This window comes from Pelobates fuscus, chromosome 5, assembly GCF_036172605.1.
Source record: "Pelobates fuscus isolate aPelFus1 chromosome 5, aPelFus1.pri, whole genome shotgun sequence".
Classification (NCBI taxonomy): domain Eukaryota; kingdom Metazoa; phylum Chordata; class Amphibia; order Anura; family Pelobatidae; genus Pelobates; species Pelobates fuscus.
This window is the reverse complement of record NC_086321.1, coordinates 145,405,574-145,432,168: the sequence shown is the minus strand read 5'-3', so window position 1 is coordinate 145,432,168 and position 26,595 is coordinate 145,405,574. Positions and strand designations below refer to the sequence as shown.

The window sequence follows — 26,595 nt, the reverse complement described above, 5'->3', positions numbered from 1 at the left end:
GGAACCCTGGTGGTAGTGGTAAAAAAAGGGATTGTGACACAATAAGCGTCACGGGCTCTGCCTATAGGGGAGGACCCGCCTGGGCAGGGAGCAGGTTTCTCTGTAGAATTGAAAGATTAGCCAGCCTGCCAATCATCTAGGCCAGCCCACTGGGGGTCAGACCCTGCCGTTAGAAATGGTTTTAGTGCTCTCTGCAGGTTGTTAGGGACCTGAACATAGAGCAAGTGCATCTAATGATACATTCACGCCATGCTTGCTGGGGACAGTTTCCTGATGTCGCCAAAAATGGGACACCAGTGAACTTAGCCAGAACCAAATTGCCTAATGGAAAATCTGGAGCAGACCGTAATACTTATCTCCAGTCTTTAATAAAGAAAATAAATAAAAAGTTTCTTTATCGTTCTGGTGACTTCTATTTACTGATAACTTGAGGATTTTCTATAGTAAATACTAAAATCTCGATTATAATTAGAAGATTCAATCCATATTTATTGTGTGTGTATAGAGAGAGCATTTTCAGCTCTGTGTTGCTTTTGTACATATGTAAAAAATGTTTGAATATGATTTATACAAAAAGTTGTTTTACTTTGTCATTTCTAATTGTACTGCTATTGTATAACGTGATCTTAAAATGGTAATTTGGATAAATTGTCTTCTGTAAAATTGTTTAGTAAGCAAATGTTTTGCTGAAGTTGTTGGTTAAGAGACGCAAAATGTATGTCCGTGGATTAATTGCTGCCACTGTGAGGAAACCACGTCTATTGTATAGCATTCCCTTAGTATTACTTACAATAAAATATAGTTTTATCTCATTTCAGTAAAGCCAGCAGATGATGAAAACCGGAAAACACAGGAATTAGTAGGGCAATTTCCCTTCATATTATCCAAATCCCACTAAATCAAAAGTAGCCATTATCGCATAGCTCCCACGCGTCTTAGCAGCACAGAGCATATGCTTCTTGTGAGGCAGTTCAGTTCATCAGAACAGCTGTCTGTGGATTATGGGAATTGTAGTTCAACAGCGGAAGAACAGCGATTATGTCGTCTTCTGTCTCAGAAAACCATCTGTACTTTGTTTAAAGACATCCACCCTGTGGGTTTTTAAATTTATTTATTTTAAAAGCTCTAGGACAACAGCTTAATAGGAGAAGCTTCCCAAGGATACTGTTTGTAAACTGCGGTGGTCTGCAGATGTTGCAATTACAATTGTGAGTTTTTACTGTTCAGAAAACCATACATGTAAGGTGAAGGAGGAGAAGACATTTTAGATTATAAGCTTAACTGTTAGAGACATCTGTCACACCCATGTGCTTGAACTTTTAATACCAGTTGGATCAAGGAAGATCCAGTTATATCCTTGTGCTCAGTGTTTGGAAATATTAATTCTTAATGGATTTATAAGAACAGACTTTTTATAATATTTAAAAACGTCAGGAATGATTATCAGTACTTATTAGGGTTTTGTGTTAAGACCTCTTTTACATTACAGCAATGCATTCTCAAGAGGAGTGTCACCAGCCCAGCCTCCGTATCAGACTGGCTGAACTGGGATTACACCAGCGTGGAGCTCGGTACAGATGACACGGGGAGTGAAAGTATGGAAGCGGATCCGGCCAGGCAAAGGACCTGGAGCATTCGGACCTTTAACAGTCTGCTGCCACCAATGCCACAACTGCAGGTGAAATGGAGCAACAGGTTATCCAGTGGTTCCTTCACCAAGCTTGTTGACAGTGTGAGTATATTGGAACAGTTAGTGGTTGGCTGGTTACGGAAGGGGAGAAGGTTTTGGTGGATAATTTAAAAAAAAAAAAAAAAATTAAGTTTTTATTGTATAATATTCCATTGGTACATACAATCACCAACAGGTTGGTGAGAAAACTAATGATTAGAAACAGGTGGGTTAGAAAGCAATTGGTTTTGCATCGATTAACAGATACTATCAACCATCGGTGAACATATTTATACAGTGTACAGTGTAGCATAAGGAAAAGCTGATCCCTAGCAACAATTGTTATGTTCCGGTTTAACTCTGCTTCGACTGAGACTTAAGGTGCCTAGATCATACATGAACATGTTGTTCCGTTAATTCCTTAGCATAACACCGATCTGACCACTGGACATTTCTCAACCGCTGCGACTCTGACAGGTGCAGACTACCCTTGGGAAACTGGGATATATAAGATAAATGTAAACCTGTTATCTCCCGCGCTCCTGAATGCCTTCCATAGGCCAGACTGGCCCAACACCTGATTAGAGTAAAAAAAGAAAACACCCAGTATACGTAATTAAATACAAACTGGAAAGATGAACCAGGATTAATAAAATAAGTATAGACCTGTAATAATAATAATAAGAAACATTACATAGCGTAATACAGTTACAATAAAATGAAGTGCGTGATGTTTAGATATTGCACTCACAAACATAAGGTGAAAGCAGGCTTCTCACCCCACCAGGGGTTAAAACGAATTGGAAAGCTGGTAGATTTCAATCCTCATAAATTCCTTAAGTGGATATTTTTGCATACTGCCCCATTTTTACCAGAATTTTAAAGCGGCACTGTCCTGCCGCACTTAACTTTCTGATATTGATTCTTCCCATTTCTTCCTATCTGATCTAGTTTTCTTTAAAACCCAAGACAAAGTAGGGACTACTTTTGTCTTATGAACTTCCTATGCTTGATCATCTTTGACCCAAGGAGGAGCTTAAGTCTGCTCCGTTTCCTGGGGTCAAAGAAATTTTCCCACATTACTCACCCTTTCCTCCTTGTTTTCGCGTTGCTTCATTTGCCGTTTGAATGTCCTGTCATTTAGACAGGACACCGGCAAAACTACAGAATTTTATCCCAACAGAATAAGTACAGTTTGTCCATTTGTGTTAGGACGAAATTTGTGCATTTTGTTCAGTTCAAAATTTCATTCAAATTAATAAAATTCCGATACGATTTGTGCTGTGGCTGCGTCTTGCAGCCGCTTAGTAAATAGTTCCCTAATATCGTAGAAATTAGGGAGCTATCTATTATAAGGCTGAAAGACCAAAATTGGTCTTTTAGCCAACTTTATTTTACCTAGTATTAGTAAATAAGGGATTTATCAGATTTCTTAGTTTAGTGATTAAACATTTACATATATCCCCAGACAGTATAATAACTATCTGTTGCCTTAAGCAACAGTTTGATTTAGATTATTTTTGTCCTGTTTGCAGACATTGATATCATATTGATTATATGACTGATTATGACCAAAACCAAATTCTTACAGTCAAGTCATATGTGACAAGCAAATATGATGTGCATGTTTAGTAATTTCTACACAAAGTAACTGGCTAATGGTATTCCTAAAAATAAAGTATGATTTAATATTGTGTATTTCTGTTACAGGGCTCTGCTGTACCACCCAAGATTTTGAGTCCTAGAAACCACAGACGAGCCTGTTCTGCTGTGCAAATAAAGGGCAGTTCCAGTCCTTTATATTCCGAGTCTTCAGATAGTAATGCTTCTTATCCCCTCACCCGCTCTGCGCAGCTCACCCGTAAGCTTCCACCCTGCAACCTAAAGAGGACCCGACCTTATTTTGGCTTTCTTAATGGCTCATCTGATAGTCCCCGATCTTCTGCTGTGAGGACAAGCAGCTCTAGGGAAAACCAGATGTGTCAAAATTCTGGCATGGAATTTGCGGGCACTGCCAAAAGTGCTATGTCCAATATACTTCGAGCCAAAGAGCTCTCTGTGGATGTGGAGAAACCAAAGGCTGTTTTTGTCATTTGTGAGGAGGCGGATGACCAACAGCCTCTAGTATTAGATGACCAGCTGAGCCCCAGCAGGGAAATGTTCTGTGTTAATGAGATCGGCTCCAGTAGCTGTAAGGAGGAGGTCCAACCAGTTGGACTCAGAAGTAATCATTCTGACTTAAATCCCTGGGTGAAGACACCAGAAGACTACCAGTATCCGTACACAAAGAAAATGCCTTTGTACAGCTTGGATGAGAATCAAAGTAATTTATGTGTGGCACGTAATTCCAGACATGATTCTGAACTGGATGGAAAATCTTTATTAGCCCAAATGGGGTTACCTACAGACTGAGTCTGCTTGGGAAACACACTCTGTTTAAATGCCACCCTGCAGTTTATTCCAAGGACTTGGCCTACCATATGGCAGCTGATTAGTACTCTTGAGAAAAAATACATTATTTTTAGCCAGCAACTAATTCTGCATTCACATAATCCCGCCTCTTGCTGAAAGCTTGGGGGGAAAAAGTGCCAAATATTTCATATAAAAGGTAAATCACAGAAAAGCCTTAACGTGCATATTTGCATATTTAGTGGAAATCCACAATCCCTTTCTATGACTTTCAGGTGGCAGTTGGTTAACGTGGAACAATGTCATGATAGACAGTTATGGAATCATTTTTCTTCTTAAACACTTCGAATGAGCAACAGAAGTCTTATCAAAGGTTGTACATGACGGTTTTATTTCTCTGCTCCATGATAATTTTCTTGCAACGGTTTAAGCAAACTGTGGGTTGAAGCACCATAACCATGAGCAGGGTGGCTTTGAAATTAATTTAATTTGGTTACAGCAAAAACGCACATCACAATGGTGTTTAGATTATTATTATTCACACAATTTTTCTTGGATTGGGATGAAGCCAGCTATCCTAGAGCTTTTTTTCCTACTTTTCTCTTTACACAGTATTGAGTATGATTATTAGAAGATAACTTGAATATATTGACACGAATCTGATCACTATGTTTAAGGTAACATCCTGATTAAAATTTACGTTTTGTTGTAGAATTTAAAGTAAGAATGTTCACACATTTCTTTCCCTCTTGTTTTATGAGTGTCTCTATTAAACGCACAAGTCACTAACTATCAAGCACAAAGGAGCTAAATATTCTATGACTTGGCATGTGCTAAAGGCTTACAACGTTTAGCTGTGTACTAAGGATTCAAATTTGTTTGGGACTCACTCTGTATTTCTTCTGTTAATTAATATTTTGTTTGTGTCACTACTTTGTATAAGCACTCATCACATCCTCTATAAATTCACTATTCATTTCTTGCTAAAAATCCAGAAAGTCCAAAGGGATCCTGTTTGCAATTGTTTTTGCCAAGTTCAATATAAAATTTAATTCCAAAGCCAACACTGACACCAGTCACTCTAATAGGAAAGGCAGGCTGACCTTAATGCATGAGACATTAGTCACTAAACACTTAAAACCAAACTTACAGAAGAGCCAAGTTAGCATTACAGCTGTCTTGGATACATTTTTCCAATTTGGGTATCCTGGCTTTAGTTTGCAATTTTAATAGAATGAATTTACAGTTTAGTGGTTACTGTATGAGTATGAAATGGCTTGATTTTCAATCAGATCTGTCACTCAGGAGGAAAGGACCGTACTAGACCCCTAAAGCACTTTTTTTAAACCTTCTAAAAAAAAAGTGCAGATTTCAAATGAAATCGGCACATTTTATAACTTAACCTTGTTACACCCCCTTGACTGTCAGACAACCGGTTCTGTTACTTCCTGGTTTGCTCAGTGGAGCTAAACTCAAGAGGCAGCAATTGCTCAGAGCACCTGCCTTGCAAAGACTTCAGACTAGATCTGCAAATTTTAGAAGCTGTTTTTAGATACACCCAATTAAAAAATGCATAATTACATACATGTTTTTATTGGAGGTATATCTACTAAAGTGACTCTTTTTGGAAGTGGAGAGTCCCTTTAATTTCATCATCAAAGCTGAAATGGACCTTTCTTCTAACATTAACATAATTGGAAACATTTTCCAGCTGCATGACATGCAAGCTTGACTCTTTCAGTCTATTTTGACATTGTTTAACGTAACCCACCAAGTACCATAACCACTACAGCGTGCTGTAATTGTTATGGTGCCAGGCGCACTCTACCAATGTAAAATGTCACACTGTTTCAGAAGGGATCAACATCTTCCCAGGGATCCACCGGGCAATTATCCTTTTGGAAAGCTGGAGGATCATGCTCAGGAGGTTCTGATAACTTAAGCTGTGCAGACAAAGATAGCTGATTGCTCCAAGCAAAAACGCCAAGTCTTGCATTGCCAGAGCTCTTCATCTGCCTCCGGGCCAGCAAGTGGAGGAGGTTGTAGGACCTGGAAGAGTTCAGCTAACAAGTGAAACAGTTTGAGTAATTACAGTGGTGGGGGAACCAGAGCACTTCTGCCGCCATAACTACAGTACGTTCCTTTAAAAAAGGTTTTGTTTTTTTTATTCAGTAAACAGCAGAGTTGTTTTTTCCCCCCACTTATTGGGGATTGTCAATTAAATCAGGTGTAGGCATTCCAGATGTTGTGGACTAAATCTCCTGTAATGCTCTTAGTCATGCTGGCAAAGCAGCAAGGGAGATGTAGTAGTCCACATATGGATTGCTGCAGATTGTCTACATGTTTTAGAGCCAGTTGTGGCCTAATATTTGCAGTTTTCTAGTGAATTTGACAATTATCGCTTAATACAACTTTTGGCTGTGTTCTGAAAACTACATAGATGCTTCTTGTGTCCGATGGCAATGAATATGTAAACCTTCACTGTACCAAAAATAAATAAATATATAAATTAGACTGTATATAACAAGTCTATTGTAAGTGCCTTGCTTCAATGTCAGGGTTTTAAAGAATGACATTTGTATGTCAATTTCTCTTATGTTTAGATTACTGGCCTTCCCAATAAATATAAACCTACCTTTAATCCAACACCAGGAGCTATTTTTTGCTGTAGCCTGCTCTCTTTCTCCTCGTGACTTTTCTCCAAAGGATGGTTTACATTAAAGGGATCCTATAGTGCCAGGAAAACAAAGCATTTTCCCTGACACTAAAGGTTTAAAAGGTGCCCCTGTCCCTCGCACCCTCCCTTAAGCCACTTACCTGAATCCAGCGTCGGCGCTGGGTCAGGCGTTGCCCACGCTCATCCCTTGCAGACATCGGCTAGCGGGGAAGACCTAATGCGCACGTGTGCCCATTGGCCGTGCTCGCATTAGCATTTTCCCGTAGGAAAGCATTATTCAATATTTCCTATGAAGAAAATCTGATGCTGTAGGTCCTTCATGCATAGCGTGAGGACATCCAGCGTCTGATAACGGACCAAAGGTCCATTTTGATTCTGGAAGCGTCCCTAGTGGCTGTATTGCAGCACTAAGTGCAACAGGGACACAGCACCCAGATAACTGCAATGAGTGGTCTGGATGCCTACAGTGTCCCTTTTAAGGAGCTTTGGGGACAGTAATAGCTCAATGCTTCAGAGACATTGGATGCATCCCACAGACACCAAATAGATTGAATAATTTAAAGGGACACCATAGTGACCAGAACAACTACAGCTTAATGTAGATCTTCTGTTGAGTATAGTAGCTCCCTTCAAGTATTTTTATGCAAAGAGGCAGTGTTTACATTGCCCCTAAGGACACCTCCAACTGGCCACTCCTCAGATGGCCACTGGAGGGGGGCCCAGCCGTTCAGCGCCCCCACACTCTGCATCTGGTCGCTGAATTTTCCTCAGAGATGCATTATTTCGATGCATCTCTATGAGGAGGTGCTGATTGGCCCCTCCCCCTTGCCGATTTGGATTGGCGAAAAATCGGCAATGTTGATGTCACCACGGGGGCGGGGCTAGCGCCAGCAGACCCATTGAGAGCTGGAAATAAGGTGATTTTTTTTTTTTTACCCATTCTGAGGGGGCAAGCCACCTAAATGAGGGGTTTACATTATAGGGTCATGAATACATGTTTGTGTTCCTGACCCTATAGTGATCCTAATCTATTTATATTAGACTGTTTAACAGAAACTAGTAGGCATAAAAACTGCAAAATGTAAACCGTGCCTTTTCTCAGCAACAGCACTGTTGTCATTTGCAAGGCTATAAAAGCTGCACCTATGCACCAAAATCTCTTTATTAAGAGAAATTTGATTTAGTGCCTTGTGCATCCCATTAATATTAACCAGTTGTCCAGGATAATGGACATTTATATATTCATTTTTACTCTCTAGACTAAACGAATATATGTTGTATCTTACCTTGCCCATATGGAGTGTAGAAAGTGGAAGAAAGCTGCATTAACCTAAATATATGCATTATAAAAAAAACCTTTCTGTACAACGCACATCTTGTTGCTGCAAACCAGATTCACTTCATCATGCACTAATGGAGAAGTGTAAATGAGCTACAACTATATGAAATTATATATTTTTTTTTTATTAAAAAAAATCTTTCTAAATGTATATTGTAATAAAAATGAAATCTGAATTCTGGATGCCCATTGTTTGGATACATATGCTGTCAAGTCATCATACAAAAGAAATCTATTTTTTCCACACGCCACATTTTCATTACAGGTACAAAAGAATGGAAGAAGAATAATACACTGTAACATGGGAGCTGACAGCTGTTTCTACACTATCTGTCAAACTAGGACAACATGAGAATACAATGGTTAACAGAATGGAATGATTACCAATCTTATCTGACCCTGTAGTAATATATCTGACTGCTTCACATTTTTAATCACTGGTTTATCAAGATTGCTAAGAACAATAGGTAAAGTGTTAACTTTGTGTGCCCATCATCCCCAAAAGAAATACAAATTGCAAAATATAAGGCAAGATTGGACACTTGAATTTTACCATCAAGCCCCCCAGCTAAAAAAGTGGCTGTCCTGAGCGATTTTACAATTCAGACTTCTGTATATTTCCTCTTGTGATGTGTTCGTGTTCACATGCCCATGTGCATGCTTTGTTTTTTTGTTTAAATAAGCATTTGTGTAGCACATCATTGACAGTAGTGTCCATTTCTCTTTACATACGTTTGTAGTTGTAAATGCTAAATTAACACTGGCAAATTACACTTTTAGTACACTGTAAAACATGTGACACAAGCTTGCTCTAAACAAAAACAGGACCAACCATCAGGAATAGTTTTGGTGAAGAATGTATTTATTTGTTTATAGAGAATTCAGGTTAGGTAGCAGGAGTATAAAACATTTACTCTGCCTTTTTTTTTCTGTCTTGCATCATACTTCACTGTTATTCCTTTGGCCTCCAGGATGTGTTTTGGAAACAACCGGAGGAGAGAAGAACAGACAAAAAAAAAAAACAGCCAATGCCTTCCAAGCATAGAAATATTCCTAGGAGAAAATACGATGTGCAGGATATGCCAGGATTCAATTAGATCCGCATACAAATGTTAATCACTTCCCGATTTTACTGTTTACTACAAAGATTTCAAATCAATATGCACAGGCCGCCTCTGCTACTTGAAGGGATGTAAATTGCCCTGAACAGAAGGCGTGCTAGATCACAGGAATTTGGAGTGCAGACAAATGTTTACAGAGTTTTTTTTTTTTAAATAACCAACACAACTGTTAATAAGAAAGAACAAAATGTCATATACAACAGTATATACAGGTTCCCCCTCATCATTATAAACCTCAAATTATACCAGATACAACTAGCATTGCTTAGGAAAACTGCAAAAAAAAAAAAAAGGCAGTATGAATCATTATTGCCCCCTCATCTGTGTAACATACAAATATCCCATAAACACATCCCAATTATAAGCATATGCTCCACATCTGTCATGTAGTATAAGAATTACGACAGATAACCCTATGGACAGGAAGCTGTAAAGTACTCAGAGGTCACATACACTGCACGGAGCAGGTTATCACTTCTTTTAGTGACTCTTGAGTAGTCCCTTTTGAATGTTCCATATAGTTAGTTTGGATCCCAAGCACCAAACACCCAGGAAGGTGTGAGCAATGGAAAGAGTCAATTCTTAAAGCGTGTCTGCTCACAGATATGATTGAATTTCCTGAAGAAAAAAAAATAGTAATATCAAACAAAGTCAACACATACACTCGGTACAGAACTAACACCCTTTAGAGATAATTTTGTACAAAGTAGACATCATATGCAGGAATCTACATGTCTCATGATTCTCTATATTCCTCTAACAGAGCCTTAGAGGAGAAGAGATTTAAAAAAAAAAAATGTTGTTGCTCATATTTAAATAAATATTTTACTCTAGTATTTAGAGCAGAGTTCTCAAACTCTGGCCCCCAGATGTTGCTGAACTACTGGGATATTCTTTAAACATTTACCGTACTTTTTTCTTTGAACCAGTGATTTCTGTTTAAGTGAAAATCAAATTGCAAAAAATTTGTAGGAAATGCTTTTACTTGAAAAATTCTCCAACGCCATTATCATCACAACATACACATTTTCTTTAAACTCAGCTCATTTTACAAAACTCTGGAGAATACAAATCTGGAGTGAATAGATTACTATATACTGATTTATTGTTTGAGTTTGCTGCATGTACTCTCTCTGTGGCTATGATTTAGGAATACAGGACTTACATGGCATGGTGGGCTTTGACCTGAGTTCTACAGTTCCGTCCCCAGTAGCAATTTGGCCGTGATGTCACAGATACTAAGGGAGAAAAAGAAAAAAAAAAAAAAACATACTTTAGAAGATTATTGTGAAGAAATACAAGTGAATATAATAGAATATGTTGTCAGAAGCTGGAAAAAAAAAGCCATAGGAGGGTGAGGCAGGGAATAATTTAATTGGGAGAGAGAGGAGGGGAATATGACTTGGAAGGATGGTAGTAGAAACGGATACTTTGGAAGGAGTGGAGGAGAAAAGCATACTTTGGAAGGGGTGGAGGGGAAAAGGATACATTGGAAGGAGTGCAGGAGAAAAGGAAAGACTTATGAGACTTATTGTAAAGTCTAAAATCATTGTATTCCTATACACTGAAAACAAACTTCTCAGATGCAATTTAAAAACTAGGAAAACACTGAGAATGCAGTTCTCAAAAGATAAATATTAATTTCTGTCTCTAGGGCCAGTGCAGGGGAAAATGATTCAGTTCATTTTACTTGTGGGCTCCATCTTGTTGGTATAGTTTATCAAGTTGTTTCTGTCTTCTCAGTTAGGCCTTAAAAAGTAAAAGGTTACATTCCTCGGAATTCTGAAAACTGAACCGTATATTAACTCCATAAGTTCATCTTCATAACCCTCAACTCCTATTGTATCCGTTAGTGAAATTTGTATTGTCTTTTAGATGTATTGTATCTTTGTATTTTTACTTGTACCAGCTGTACCCATGGACACAGTGTGCTGGAACATGTTGATGCTTTAAAAAAAAAAAAAAAAGAAAAGTATAACACACCCCGCCCCATCCCCCCCCCCCCATGGCCTTGAGTTCTTCATCCAACACCTTAGTCATGCAGGATGACTCCTGCATGCTGGCACCAAATGGGTCAAACTCAAACAGAAAAGCTTGTAGCCCTGTCAGGCCATTTATCTATGAGAAGGACACTCCAATATAACACCACCACCTGGGGATGACACTGTCCCAGCTAGCTAGGCAATAGCAGACGAACATCAGGTGTAAAGGGTGCGGCCAGTACGGAGCACACTGCTCCTTCTAAATCTGAGTTGACCAGGCTTGAAGGGAATGCCCACATCTACAGTCAATATTATCCTCAAGTCCTGCTGTGATGGGAAAGGGGGGGAACCAGCAGATGGAAAAAAGACACTGGAAGCTGCAAATCCAATCCTACATGTAAGCGGTCCAGTTATATGGGTCATTGGATGTCGACCCCATACATGACCACATTATTTGGTAACACCCTGCACCAGGGTGGTAACACCCTGCACGCACCATACTATGACAGAAGCCGATGATCGCACCAAAGACCTTAGGCGTGAGACCCGAATCCAGCAAGTGCTCGACACTCAAAGGACGGCAACCCCGTTCAAAGCGCTGAAGGTACCGGGGGAAACCTCCACACACTATGAGGCTACTGCTGCACTTGCTGGCCCACCACTATACCTCCCATGGCGAGGCTCGTCAATGTTGGTGACTGGCATTGGTTGACCTGGGTTTCCAAACCCGTAGCCACCACACCGGACTATCCTATGCTATATAAGCGCTAGAAACTGTGCCTGGAACATAACTTTGAACTAATATATATAGTTATACCTGCAATCGTAACCCCAGACAAACATAGCATGTACACTTCAGATGTGCCTAACCTAATAATCACTACGTGTTCCACACTCCTAGACTACAGCATGCAACTCACTAATACATACACGCTAGTAATGAGTACTGTTATCCTGTTAACTTTATTTTTATTCTTGCTTAACCTTATATGTACATTTTCATGCACGTGCCATGCTCTCCTCCTATGTCTCTTCTTTAACCATCGCTCCATGACACGTGCATTATGCTGCCATATTCCAAACTAACGAGAAACTAAACTACTGTTCCAGAAATCATATAAATACAAAAAATTTGCCCGTATATCATATGCCATAACATGTAATACCAATGTTCACCTATTCTACCGGACGTCGCTGTTGTGGCACAATCCGGCTGTTTGTTCATCCTGTGCACAACCAAAATAAAGAATAAAAAAAAAAAAACATAGTTGAACCAAGATTTCCACTCTTGAAAAGACTGTTAAGGCTATTAAGCAACTGAAGAGTGGCAAGGTAGCAGAAATCAATGGAATTCTGCCTTTAGTCTGGAAGTATGGGGGCCCAGCATTACACACTAAACTTCATGATTTCTTTGTCTGCTGCTGTGAACAAGGCAAAATTTCACAGGACCTCTTTCAGGGGATAACACTGCCGTCTGTTGCAGGAAAGATCCTTGCAAGTATACTTTTGAACAGACTGGTACCCACCATTGCAGAAGAACTCTTTTCAGAGAGCCAATACGCCTTAAGAGCTAGAAGGAGCACCAACAACATGGTATTTGTTCTGAGAAAGCTCCAAGAGAAAGGTCAGGAACATAACTAGGAATCGTAATGTTATTTGACTTAACCAAAGATTTCGACAAAGTGAGCATAAAAGGTATGTGGCAAATCTTGGAACGTCTAGGATGTCTCCCTTAGTTCCTTAATATGATCATTCAGCTACACAAAAATCAATGTGGCCAATTCAGACACCGCAAAGACCTCTCAAAACCCTTTCCAATAGGTTATGGTGTAAAACAAGCTTGTGTTTTTCCACCAACTCTCTACACAATCCTTTGGAGCTTCAAGTTTCAAAGGACCACTGTAAGCCTTGAGGAAGAGGACGGTGTATACATCTGTTACCGTACTGATGGTTGATCAAAGGATATAAAATTATTTTTTTTTAAATTAATTTAGGTAATTCATTTTGTTAAGTGGATGGGAGGGGGGGGGGGGGGGGGGACAAAGAGAGACGAGGAGAGAGAGTGAGCGTGTGTGTGTGTTGAGGGGAGGAGTAGTTTTCCATTTACTGTTCGTTGGACATTGTTTCATTTGTAACAATTTAAAACCAAAACAAATTAGGTTTACCATTTTCTAAAACTATTTTTTATATCAAGCATAATACTTTTATACACGTTGTATTTCATGCTCATAATGTAACAAAATGACTCAATTTGTTTAAAAAAAAAAATGCAGAGCACAGTACTCTATCTGGGAAGAAAAAAAAAAGAATAATTTTTTCTCTGGCTTCACAAATCTTGGAAATGTTGCATATCTTAATAGGAGTCTGTACAAGCTTTGTAGAAGACAAAATAAATTACATGAATTTGTATGCATGAAAGTACATCTTTCAAGACAGCTATGTGATATGAAAAAGTCTCGTGCCAGAAGGCTTTGTATCTTGTCATTTAATACACAAAAAATAAAAAATAAGTTTTGGGCATATCCAGGTGATGGGTACCTGGTAAGTCGGCAGCTGGTATGTTTTGCCTGTATTGGTAGGTAAGGTCTCTGAAGTTCCGCAGGCCACAGAAGTAACAAAGCACTGTGGTTCCATTTATCCTATAGTCTGTGGGGCAGAAACAGTGACAGTTGAGAATAACAAAAGAACTGGAATGTAACATGCTGACAAGGTCAGATGCGGATGGAAATTGGGAAAAATAAATAAATAAAACACTATAAAAACAAAGATGATTACATAATAAGAACAAACAAAAAGCTACTGGGTTTCTAACTCTGCAAAAGAAAGGCTGCCCTAGAATGATTTTTAATTTTATAATTGGCCTCTGATAGTAAGTTTAACCCACAGCGAGGGCAAGTTTAACAATTGGCCTCTGTTAATAGGTTTAACCCACAGCGAGGGCATGACCCAAGGGTTATATAGTGTATTACACATTACAAGTGTGTTGATCCACACTCATAGGGAATCCCAAAAAATACATCAGGAAGAGATCATTGAAAAAATGCACATTTATTGAAGTAAAAAAAGAAAATACACGTGGCAAGACACTAAAACAGCAGTCCTCGTGTATGCTATATTGGTCCAAGCATGTGAAAAATAATTTTAAAAAAAGGTTGCGAGTGAACAAAGTATAAAAAGTCCAAAACCTGTGCGTAGGACTACCTGCAGCTGATGTACAGGGGGGAGACCACCAAAGAAGCCGACCCTAACGAAAGATTAAAGAAGCCCTGGACGCGTTTCGCTCCACTCCGGGTGCTCTCTCAACATGTCCTAGTATCTTGCCATATGCATTTTTTCCTATGATTTCTTCCGGATGTATTTTTCGGGATTCCCTATGAGTGTGGATCAACAAACTTGTAATGTGTAATACACTATATAACCCTTGGGTCATGCCCTCGCTGCAGGTTAAACTTACTAACAGAGGCCAATTGTTAAACTTGCCCTCGCCGTGGGTTAAACTTCCTATCAGAGGCCAATTATAAAATCAAAAAATCATTCTACATATTAAAATAAGTCCAAGCATATTTTATGTATAGTACTGTAGCTTTATGGATCCACAGGGCTAAAATTTCTGGCACTGAACATCTTAATACTTAATAAAAAAAAATAATCCAATTTAAGGAGCCTTGCTCACAGAAGTTGAGTTTGACGGTAATTGCCAATTGGCCCCATTAATCTGCCAGTTCTATCCATTAATGCACAAGAACTAATTAAACAGATTAAAACAGATTAATGATTACGGAAAGGAACATATCGCCAGGGGTCCTACAAGCCTTTCTTTTAAAACCATATCTTCTTTAATACAAAATCCAGGAAGCCACGTCATGTTTACTAATAAGAAATTACAGAATGCCATCACATACTGAATAAATCGGGGAAACACTGCACATGATTTGCACGGATGATTTATTTAGAGATGGATATCTTTAACGTTTTAGAAAATTATATTATTGACAAACAACATAACGATGCCGGTTTTGGAATTCATAAAAAGGCAAAACAAAACAGTGCAGAGAAGCAAAATCTATTTCTTGATGAAACCTAATAAAAGTAACAATAAAAAATGTAAAATATGTATGATTTTAAGTTTGCGGATCTCTCATAATTTTGTCCTATATCTCGGCCATAGTTTAATGTGCAGCCCATTCCCTTAATTTTTTTATATGTGTTTTTGATATTTAAAAAAACAAAAAAAAAACATACCAAATGCAAAGAATATATTAATTTGTTTTCACAATGTAGTCATAGAAATTATCAACATCACATTTGACAAATAAAATACCCACATTACATGCCAATGCAAACATCCCCTTTTTATTTTTTATTAACATCTTACTTTAAAGTCGCTGGACTAAACAGGGTTACACAGACATTCCATGAAGATTTACTCGGCGACTGTTCTATTGTCTTTGCACCTGCCCCATCTAGTGGATGCATGTATGCATTACAATAAGCACAATGTTAAAATCCTGCTCTACCGAGAGAAAAATACAATAGATGGAAAGATTTACCTGGAAGCATGAAAACTCCTCTCTGAACAGCTGCCAGACTTTCATTCAGTAAGTCTCTCCATGTTAGGCCTCTGGATGCCAGGTAATTCTGAACCAAAAAAAAATATAAATATATATATATATATATATACAAACACACACATATATATATATATATAAAAAACTGTTTTACAGGAAGATTTTAAACATAGATAGACAATTTTATTGGAGGTATCAATCTAAAAAAAAACACTGTAATCAATAGATTTTATTAAACTGGCAACGGTGTTCTGGTTAAGACATTTTTAATGCTCTTTTATTGTGAAAAAACCCACAATTCTCATCCCAGCTGGGGTTTATGGAATATAGAGTTCAGCAATCAAAATTTAAATCATAAAAGACATGCATGATATCACTCAGAAAGTGAAGAGAAAGCTACAAACAAATTCTGAGAACCTTTGTGGGCACAATTTACAAAATCTTGTATAGTCAGATGAAATAAATATGCTCTGTAAAAACAGATAATGGTGGGTAGACATGTAGCTGACATTCCTTTTTTTGCTTGAAAATCATTTTAGCTATGCGTAACTGGATGAAGGAACGCTGGGACAGGACAGTCTTACTGTACTTAAGAGGAGAGCTAAAATAAAAAAAATTAAATTAAAAAAGGTGTGTTTATGTGATATTGCAGTCACACACACGCATATCTATCAATCATTACCCTGTTTCTAGTGTTCTGACAACTGCTTCCATTGTAACTGAATTCACAAATATACGATTTACAAATATTAAATGGACACTCCACTATACAAATTCCAATTAAATTTAAAAAGTGATGGTTTATTAGATATACCCAAATGAAAATTTGCATGCATTTAATTATTAATTTTTTATTAGGGGTATATATAAAAACAGCTTGCAAAACCTGCAGTTTTCTTGTCTGCTGCCTTTGAAAGCCCTCCCCTTCTTACACCACCAAGTCTTTCTGTGGTTGTCCAATCACAGACTTCCCAATGCAGCTCAAGTCTTTGAAAGGCAGGTGCTCTGAGCAACTACCTGACTCCTGAGTTTAGTCCCATTGAGCTAACCAAACCAGGAAGTAATGGGGCCTGTTGTCTGCTTGGAAGCCAGTGGGTTGTAACAGGTTCATTTATAAAAGTATCAAATGCAAAAGGGTAATAAGCGCTCTCTTCTCAAGGGTGAGCAGCAGTTCACCAACAAGGTGTTCCCTCTACCTTGTGATAAATGGACAGATAAAATAGAAAGGTGAACAGCGCTAGAGATCAGAAATTGTACATACGTTTAGTAGAAATACTGGCCAGCGGAGTAACTTAAAAAAAAGGAGAAACAAAGATACAAATAATGGTACAGTATGTATGAACGATATAATTCCACAAGAACAAATGGGTTATATTCACACTCACACTTTGAGGAGCTATATCAGCTCGGTGTTAAGAGCTTGGACGGAATAATCCCCGTCTATGGATTTCTTGAGGTTCCAGATCGTTGGTGAGTTTATAGGTGTAAGTATTCGTTATATGAAAAACAAGAGTAAAATACGCCACATGGTCTAGTACGTAAATATAAAATATTGTAGTAAGAGTAGATGATCCTACTTACATATACTAGAGCAACGACCTGCTCTAGTTTGGAGAATTTCAGGTGGAATAATCCCCACCTCGGGATATAGTGGACCCAGGTATAGCAGCAAAGCAGTATTAAATAGGAAGGAGGACAAAAAAAAAAAAATGACTGGATAGTTTAAAAATTATATATACTTTAATACAATAAGTAAAAAGTGAATAATACACTATAAAACCAGTCCTGTATAAAAGTCCAAAATTCTTCCTCACTTGACGCGTTTCGCCGAAGCTTTCTCAAAAGTGAATGCTTGCTGCTTGGGGTCCTTGAGATTATATACCTTCTCTGATGATGAAAATCGATTCTGCTGTGCATATTTCCTCATTTCCTGTTTTCAGCAAGATAGCATAGACAGGAAGTTCTCCGGACGCCATCTTGGATGTGGGCAATTTGTGGGAAAGTTCAAAAATAGGAATCAAAGGTATACAATAACATAATAACATATTGGATCAGCTAGAAACTTGAATAATTACAGATATGGGCACACATAGGGTATATGATAGTGGAAATCGATTCTATTATGTGTATTTCCTCATTTCCGGTTTCCAGCAAGATAGCATAGACAGGAAGTTCTCCGGACGCCATCTTGGATGTGGGCAATTTGTGGGAAAATTCAAAAATAGAGATCAGAGGTATACCATAATATAATAACATATCGGATCAGCTAATAACTTAAACAATTACAGAAATGGATACACATAGAGCATATAGGTGATATAAAATATATAATAATAAATTACTTAATAGTGTCATAAACAAAACTATTCCGGCCGCCATTTGGGATGTGGGCTAATGACAGAAATTGAGCTCAAAGGATGCCATATCGGAAAAGGGCATACTTTAAATGGAAAGGGGACATGCATATACAGCTAGGGGTAATATAAATAGTATAAAAACACAGAAGTCTCTGCATGAAAAGGGTGTAACACCCTTTTCATGCAGAGACTTCTGTGTTTTTATACTATTTATATTACCCCTAGCTGTATATGCATGTCCCCTTTCCATTTAAAGTATGCCCTTTTCCGATATGGCATCCTTTGAGCTCAATTTCTGTCATTAGCCCACATCCCAAATGGCGGCCGGAATAGTTTTGTTTATGACACTATTAAGTAATTTATTATTATATATTTTATATCACCTATATGCTCTATGTGTATCCATTTCTGTAATTGTTTAAGTTATTAGCTGATCCGATATGTTATTATATTATGGTATACCTCTGATCTCTATTTTTGAATTTTCCCACAAATTGCCCACATCCAAGATGGCGTCCGGAGAACTTCCTGTCTATGCTATCTTGCTGGAAACCGGAAATGAGGAAATACACATAATAGAATCGATTTCCACTATCATATACCCTATGTGTGCCCATATCTGTAATTATTCAAGTTTCTAGCTGATCCAATATGTTATTATGTTATTGTATACCTTTGATTCCTATTTTTGAACTTTCCCACAAATTGCCCACATCCAAGATGGCGTCCGGAGAACTTCCTGTCTATGCTATCTTGCTGAAAACAGGAAATGAGGAAATATGCACAGCAGAATCGATTTTCATCATCAGAGAAGGTATATAATCTCAAGGACCCCAAGTAGCAAGCATTCACTTTTGAGAAAGCTTCGGCGAAACGCGTCAAGTGAGGAAGAATTTTGGACTTTTATACAGGACTGGTTTTATAGTGTATTATTCACTTTTTACTTATTGTATTAAAGTATATATAATTTTTAAACTATCCAGTCATTTTTTTTTTTTGTCCTCCTTCCTATTTAATACTGCTTTGCTGCTATACCTGGGTCCACTATATCCCGAGGTGGGGATTATTCCACCTGAAATTCTCCAAACTAGAGCAGGTCGTTGCTCTAGTATATGTAAGTAGGATCATCTACTCTTACTACAATATTTTATATTTACGTACTAGACCATGTGGCGTATTTTACTCTTGTTTTTCATATAACGAATACTTACACCTATAAACTCACCAACGATCTGGAACCTCAAGAAATCCATAGACGGGGATTATTCCGTCCAAGCTCTTAACACCGAGCTGATATAGCTCCTCAAAGTGTGAGTGTGAATATAACCCATTTGTTCTTGTGGAATTATATCGTTCATACATACTGTACCATTATTTGTATCTTTGTTTCTCCTTTTTTTTTTTTTAAGTTACTCCGCTGGCCAGTATTTCTACTAAACGTATGTACAATTTCTGATCTCTAGCGCTGTTCACCTTTCTATTTTATCTGTTCATTTATAAAAGTGTCAATTTCTGTTGAAATGTGTGCTTTTTGATTTTTTTTTTTTTTTTAAAAGGACATACGCTTTACATATCAAGCTTTCCAGCAAGCAAAAATGTTTTAGGGATCTGGAGGATCGCTTTAAATGCACAAATGAAATGATCCATTTACATGGTATATTTCTCTACTAGTAAAAGCAGCTCAAGAGGAGCACACACTGCTTTGTTAGATCATGAATACAGTGTTTTGGATATATGTGCAGAGAGCATCAATATCTGGATACGTAATGCATTTAACAATCAGGACTGATATGTGAATCTATTTTTAGTTCTTTTTCTTTACTTGTTTACACTGGATGTGTACAATACTTGTTGCGGTAGCTATCCATATAGGGTAGTAAAACAAAGCCCTTCCTGCTCTTTAAAATAACAATATAGATAAAATATATAGATGTGGCAGGTAGGCTTACACCTAATGGCCATTTGAGTGAAACAAAAAAAAAATACTATTTATCTAAATATGCATAGGGATTTGGGGTAGTGTGCAGGAAACGCTTTTCTTTGGTTTTTATTGTATGTATTGGAACTGTGGTCATTGCTGCCACCCAGGAGTAGTGAGAGTCTGAGCACAGGACTTATTTTTGTGTATTTATATATAAATATAAAACACACTGCTCAAATTCTAGGTTTTGTTTTGGTTCAAAATTTGGACAATTGCCTCTGTTTTTAACTCCTTAACCATGATGGAATGAATCCGTCATGGATTCCCTACCCTTAGGGATCCATGATTAAATAGTTCTGTCATGCGGTATTTTAGCAAAGGTAAACATTAAACAGAAACTTATTCCTTCATTCCTGCTGACAAGTCAACCTACTGGATGACAGGGTGAAACGCAAACATTTCAAAATCAGAGCGGTGCAGGAATCTGTGCCGCTGAAAGAATTACTATACTTCATCAGGTGCCTAGTGGCTGCACTATTACCAACAAGACAAGCCAAAACTTTCCTATTTGATGGAGTTTACAGAATAGCTAAATCCCCACAAGCACCTAACGCAGCTCCGCGAGACATCATATTGCGGTGCCAATCGATGTCAGACAAATTGGGGCTCCTGGCAGCGCTACAAGGGAAGACTCCTTTCGAGTTCCAAGAATGCTGACTCTCCTTTGTTCAGAACTTAAGCAGGGCCACACTAATATGTAAAAAAAAAAAAATATGCATCCACTCACTAAACCCCTCCAAGCAGCAGGCATTGCCTACAGGTGGTCGACCCAAGGGACCCTCTGGGTTACCAAAGACGGCAAGCACTACAAGGCCACAGACCCCACAGAGGGCCCAGCACTAATGGCGCCACTGGGACTTCCTGACCTAGAGACTACCTCGACGACGCAACCATACCACCAACCTCGGAACATGGATACAGCACTGGTTGGCGCACCCAGTACGCACAGAGGCACCAAGACCTGACGCACACGGCCTACACTAAGTTCACTTGTCTATTTTGTTATGCAAACGTTTGTTCGATTATCTACTTTTAGTTCATTCCTATGTTGCAACAACTAAGTAACAATCCACAAGCAAAGAAAGGGGCCTATTGGGGTTACACCACCCAGCTCCCCCCTTTTGTTCTTTCAAAAACTAAATATGTGTTGGTGAAATAAGTGAGAAATAGGGAAATTGTGAGCATACAAAGCAAATATTGCTTGTGCCTTTAAGTACAAAACAAGCAATTTGAAGTTACTTCCTTAAAGGGTTAAGCTACAATTGCTTAAAAAACAAAAAAAAAAAAACAACTTTTCATGTTTACAAATGTCAGCAATTTGATAACAAGATCAGTAGATCATAAATGTAATAAAAAGGGCTAGATGTCTTACCTTTAGAATGTCTGACTCATAGTTGTTATTGTTTAACACAGAATCCAAACATTTTTCTCCAAGATTTAATTCTGTGGAAGAAAAGTGAACAGCCCAAATGTGTTATAACAACAACATACAGCAAAATGTTTAACCTGCAAATAGCAAATCAGATTATAAAATGATGATATTGGACTATGCTATTTCAGGTAATGTAAAATGGGATGCTCCTGTTAACTGCTGCAACTTTGTCACTTTTACAGCACTGCCCAGAGTGAGACAGAATGAAAGCAGAAAGAAACTCACTTGAAAATGCACGTAAGGCATGTTCTAGTGATGCTTATGTTTCCTGGGACTCCCAAAGTTTTCCAGTGCCACATCACTCTAATGGCTATCACATGAGTCCGAATTCTTGGGTGCAGAGAGACAGCAGGTTATTGCCATGATGCCTCACTCGTGAGTCATCCAGCCGTACTCTGGCTAAAGCACAAGTGGCACGGCCCATGGGTCTGGGTTTTTAAAGAACTGTTATACCGAGTATGTCTACTGTCACAAAGTCACTATAACAGCAAAAGAAGGAACCTCCCCCCCCCAAAAAAAACTAAGAACACATCACTGCTGCAATACTGATTCAGAGAAAACACTTTCTTCCATTTGACTTTTCCTGTTAGTATGGATCGATGACATTAAATGTCGGTAAATAAATAGAACAGGATGCAATGCAACAACAGCCAAGAAAAACAAAAATCAAAAACACACACGACTATTAAAAAAAACATACAAAAAAAGCAGTTACAGTTAAAACACCAGCACCTTACCACAGAATGGAGCAAGGCAGCCGAAACAGCCCATCCTGCTACATCCCCAGTACATGTGACAGAAAGACTGCAAACACACAGAGCCTGTGGAATGATGGAAATAAACTTTAGGATAATGTGTCAAAGGAAATCAATGGTAGCAAGTGGTAAAAACAAAATATGAAAGCAAATACCTGTCACAAACTCATCAGATAACAAGAATAGAAAGCTAAGACCCCAGAGAAAATTTAATTACTTGGTTTAAATTAAAAATGCATATAAACACATTATAATATTCACATGAGATATTTCAATAGGCAGATCACGATATAAAATCCAGTAGTTTTTACATGCATTAAAAGCTGTAATCTCAAGTCAGCCTCAGGACATACACACAACCCTAAAATGGCAAAGCCGTTAATAACAAATAAATAAAACCAGCAAAAACAAACCAAAGTTAAAGCTAAACGGGAAATACTGCCATCAGGTTCAAGAGACATTCACAAACAACTCTACTTGTTTGTGGGTTACTATGGCATTTGCAGATCCTCTCAACGGCACATATTAAAAATTGTTATAAAGTCAAAATTTTGTTCCAAATATAAAGTTAAAAGTTAACTTTTTGTTGTAGTAGTTCGTTTAACTGATTTATTGGCATGAAGTATAGAGGAAAGCAAATGCAAACAACTTTGCAACAAAATCTGACAGGTCTTTTTTTCAATGTACCTGTAATTTTTTTTAATTTAGTTTTTATTGATCACAGTTAGACGAGGTTACGCAATCACACTTCTTATGTAGGTTGAGCCACAATGAACGGTTGTAAATCATTAAAACACAGATAGGTAAGCCAGGTTTTCTTATTGTGACAGTATAAAATCTGTAATTATTACCTATTTTTTTAATTATATAAAACAAGCAAATTAAAGTGAAGGAAATGGTGAGGAGAGAATCCACTTAAGAAAATAACTATTAACCTGGGCTGGTTACATAGTTTAGAGCTGGAAGGTCTTTTACATCACACTACTCTTGCACGCAAGACATATAGGAGTCCATTTGTCATTTCCTTTAACGCCCATGAGGAAACAATACTATTTACTTGTTGTGGTGGAGCCTCTCCATCTCTCTCCCGGTGATCTGTTATCGTGGAGGAATTTGAAAGCATAGGCGTTAGCAGCACTATATTACGCGCTGCTTCTCCTGGATACATTATTTGCCCTCCCAAGGCACAGGCTCTTTTCTACTACGTAAAGGAGGCCAGGTGGGCGCAGTCAGGTTCATTTTAAGACAGGCCCCAAATCATATTTCAATTGGTGGATTATTCTCCTGCTTCATCCCTGAGACACGGCACTGAAATTTTAAAGAGAAACTATAGGCCCCCAGGCCCCTTTAGCTCATTGAAGGGGTCTGGGTCACTGTTCAAATTAGTCATTGCAGTTTTAGAGAAAATGCAATTATTACCTCGCAGGACTAAGAATGCCTCTACTGGCTATCAATAAGACAAGCAATAGAGGCACTTCCTGGATCCTAACAGACTTTTGGTTTCTTAATGCTGGACGTCTTCACGCTCTACATGAGGACATCCAGCGTCAGAGAAACCACAATAGGAGAGCATTCAAGCATTGTTTTCCTATGGGGAAGGCCTAATGCGATCGCAGTGCATGCGCATTAGGTCCCCCCATCGGATTGGCACTAGAAGAAGCAGATCGCTGACCCAAAGGGCAAGGGAGATCGTCAGTGGAATCAAAAAAGTTAAATAAAGTTTTTTTTTACTTTTTATGTCCCATGGAGGGGTGGGGGTGGGGGGGCAGAGGGCACTATAGTATGTAGAATTTGGGGAATACGTTTTTTATTCAGAGGTGACTGTTACTTCTAACTAATTATTGTTATCACACTTTTCTAACTGTATGATGCAAAGACTACTTTGTAATCAAGAAATGTCAATGCTGCATTTTTTTTATGTAGTCTGACACAGAATTAATTGAAAGTATATGTATTAATCTCTAGGTTTAAAAATTTATCAGAAAGTAAATTCTTACACTGTTGGGGAGCTACGTGAGGGTTCTGGTCACGCTCTGCCCTTCGGTCTGGCATTGGCTGGAAGCAGCAGGTGCAGATAACATGGGTTCCTCGGGAACTACATACATATTCTTGAGTAGCTGAAAATATTGAACAAAAAGTAAGTGAAGAATTATGCTTTTTGTGAGGCAAGGAACCACTGAAAGGGTTAAAAAAAATCTAATAAATTAAGAAGGTTTACTTATGAACTGAGGCTATTTGTACCTTAAGAAACAAATAAGGAGAATTATGCCAATGCAAAAATAGCTAGTTTTTCACTATTATATTATCTAAAATAATGGCAGAACAATTACATACTGTAATTATACATAAACTTATAATATAAATACACACACTAATATTTAATATATTAGATAACTATGCACACACCTGAGTATACACGTATTTGTGTCAAAACACACACACACACAGTCCATTCTCCTCCCCAGTTACCCATCTTAGCATTCTTCCATGTCTCTTTCCTTAGAGACTCATTAGCTCATTCTACTCTCCGTGCTTGATATTCTCCCCATTTCACTTTCTTAATGCCATTTCAGATCACTTTCTATTAGCACCTTTCCAACCCCCACTCCCAATTTAGCATGCTCCCCAACACCCAATTCCGGCCCCCTACTTCATGTTCTCTGTCACCAGTGTCCCTTAGAACCATCCCTTGTATCTCATAGGACAATTAGTGCCCTTAAACATGACAGGACGCACACTACCCTCTAAAATTGCAGGTGTGTGGCACAAATATGCAGGAAGAAAGGCTGCCACAGTGTGTCAGCCAAAGTTCCACCAACTTCCTGACAGTTCTAGCAAACATTGTTGGCAGTCAGCTCACTGCATCATTCCTGTGTTGCGGTGAGGCTGACAGCAGCCAAAGTGAACTGTGTAACTTGTCTCCCTGCTGGGTAAGGGAATCCAAGAAAGTAGCCTTGTTCTTCACCTGTTACAGATTTCTACACAGTCAAAGGAGCAGTTTGCTTCTCAGGCTCCCGACAGTATATTACTAAGGAGCACCATTACAGAAAGAGGTCAAGTGGGAAGGAGAATGGGATAATATGCAAATGTCACAGATCTAGATGTTGCACAGAATTTATGATGCTCTGCAGCCATCTCTACAAAAGGGCCCAAACACCAACATCCCCTTTGTTGCGTCCCCTTACTAAATCCTATTTTTAGGATTCCTAGTCATAATGGGGCTTTGTGCAGGCACTGGGTGCAGAAACTTGTTGCTTCTATGCTGGGATGGAGAGTGGGGCCATGTTAGGGCAATGTGGGATCCAATGAGGGCCAGTGAGAGTGATTTGGAGGCAAATAGTGCCAGGGGTGGTATAGTGTGGAAACAAAGAATACAAAAGAGGCAAAGGAGGTAGGAGGGTTCCAAAAATACAGTTGATTGCTTAGTGCATTCTTATGGGGTACATCACAATACTTGCTTGTCAAATGGAGTGCACAAATGAAATAGATGGAATCTGGGACTGAAATTTACACAACGGGTGGAAAAGGACCTGGAGTTCAAAATCTTGCTACTAACCAGGCGTAAAGTTTACTCTCCACTGCAGCATGTCAGTTTTAGTTTTTTTTTTTTTAAACCCAGAATGTCTATGTCAGTCAAGGTAACTACGCCCTACCCCTGCTGTTATTCTCTCTCTGATAGGCAATGTTTTAAGCACTCTCCCACCATATCTCCAGTGCCCTAGTACTTTACCAACCCTATAATAGCAACAATACTCTATTTCTCTCTACCTTACTAGTGTCACAAAAAAAAAACTCTCACTATAGAGCTTGTAGTGTAACTTTGAATAAGCATAAACGGCAGACAGAGTTCACAAGATGAATAGACCGGTAGTGGGTTAATGAAATAGAAAATCAGAAGGTTAATAAGATGCAGAGGGCTAATAGGCTGGCATGGTGGAACGAGAGCTAAAAAGATGGCAAAAAGAAAACAAAAACATTACAAAGAAACAGAAAAGCATTATGGTCAGAAAACAAACCAAATGAGTGTTAAAGTGTTAAAGTAGAGTAAAGTGACAAGCTAGGTTGTAACCTTCACTGATGCACTTATTTATCAGACGGGTATAAAGGAATAAACTGCTTATTTATCCTGTATGTGTACAGCTAGTTTTATCTCTCCCTGTTAATGTGGCTTAAAGGAAGATATCTATTTGCAGATCTCCCTTGCGATGACTCTTCCAATCATGACCCGTGCTGCCTATTTCCTGAGAAGTTTGCATCCATGTCAGATTGAGTGGGGGAGGTAGCTAGCCTTTGATTGTTAAATCC

The 26,595-nt window shown here is 38.4% G+C and overlaps 2 protein-coding genes across 5 annotated transcripts in view; one reads left to right on the top strand and one right to left on the bottom strand.

The window, feature by feature from the left end:
• The window catches only part of LOC134610973 (uncharacterized), a 40,828-nt gene extending 34,632 nt beyond the window's left edge, over nucleotides 1–6,196 (top strand). Inside the window, exons 6-7 of one of the 2 annotated variants that reach the window (XM_063454411.1) lie at nucleotides 1,490–1,732; nucleotides 3,380–6,196. In XM_063454411.1, the coding sequence (XP_063310481.1) occupies nucleotides 1,490–1,732; nucleotides 3,380–4,081 (945 nt within the window). In that variant the 3' untranslated portion in view covers nucleotides 4,082–6,196. The remainder of the gene's footprint in view (nucleotides 1–1,489; nucleotides 1,733–3,379) is intronic. The other variant, XM_063454412.1, reaches the window with a different exon arrangement.
• Nucleotides 6,197–8,254: 2,058 nt separating this feature from the next.
• CHFR (checkpoint with forkhead and ring finger domains) overlaps nucleotides 8,255–26,595 on the bottom strand; it is a 68,532-nt gene continuing 50,191 nt past the window's right edge. For all 3 annotated transcript variants that reach the window (XM_063454415.1, XM_063454413.1, XM_063454416.1), the window contains exons 12-18: nucleotides 24,288–24,407; nucleotides 22,273–22,356; nucleotides 21,476–21,546; nucleotides 15,748–15,835; nucleotides 13,736–13,843; nucleotides 10,381–10,453; nucleotides 8,255–9,833 (exon numbers count right to left, since the gene is read on the bottom strand). In XM_063454415.1, the coding sequence (XP_063310485.1) occupies nucleotides 9,791–9,833; nucleotides 10,381–10,453; nucleotides 13,736–13,843; nucleotides 15,748–15,835; nucleotides 21,476–21,546; nucleotides 22,273–22,356; nucleotides 24,288–24,407 (587 nt within the window). In that variant the 3' untranslated portion in view covers nucleotides 8,255–9,790. The remainder of the gene's footprint in view (nucleotides 9,834–10,380; nucleotides 10,454–13,735; nucleotides 13,844–15,747; nucleotides 15,836–21,475; nucleotides 21,547–22,272; nucleotides 22,357–24,287; nucleotides 24,408–26,595) is intronic.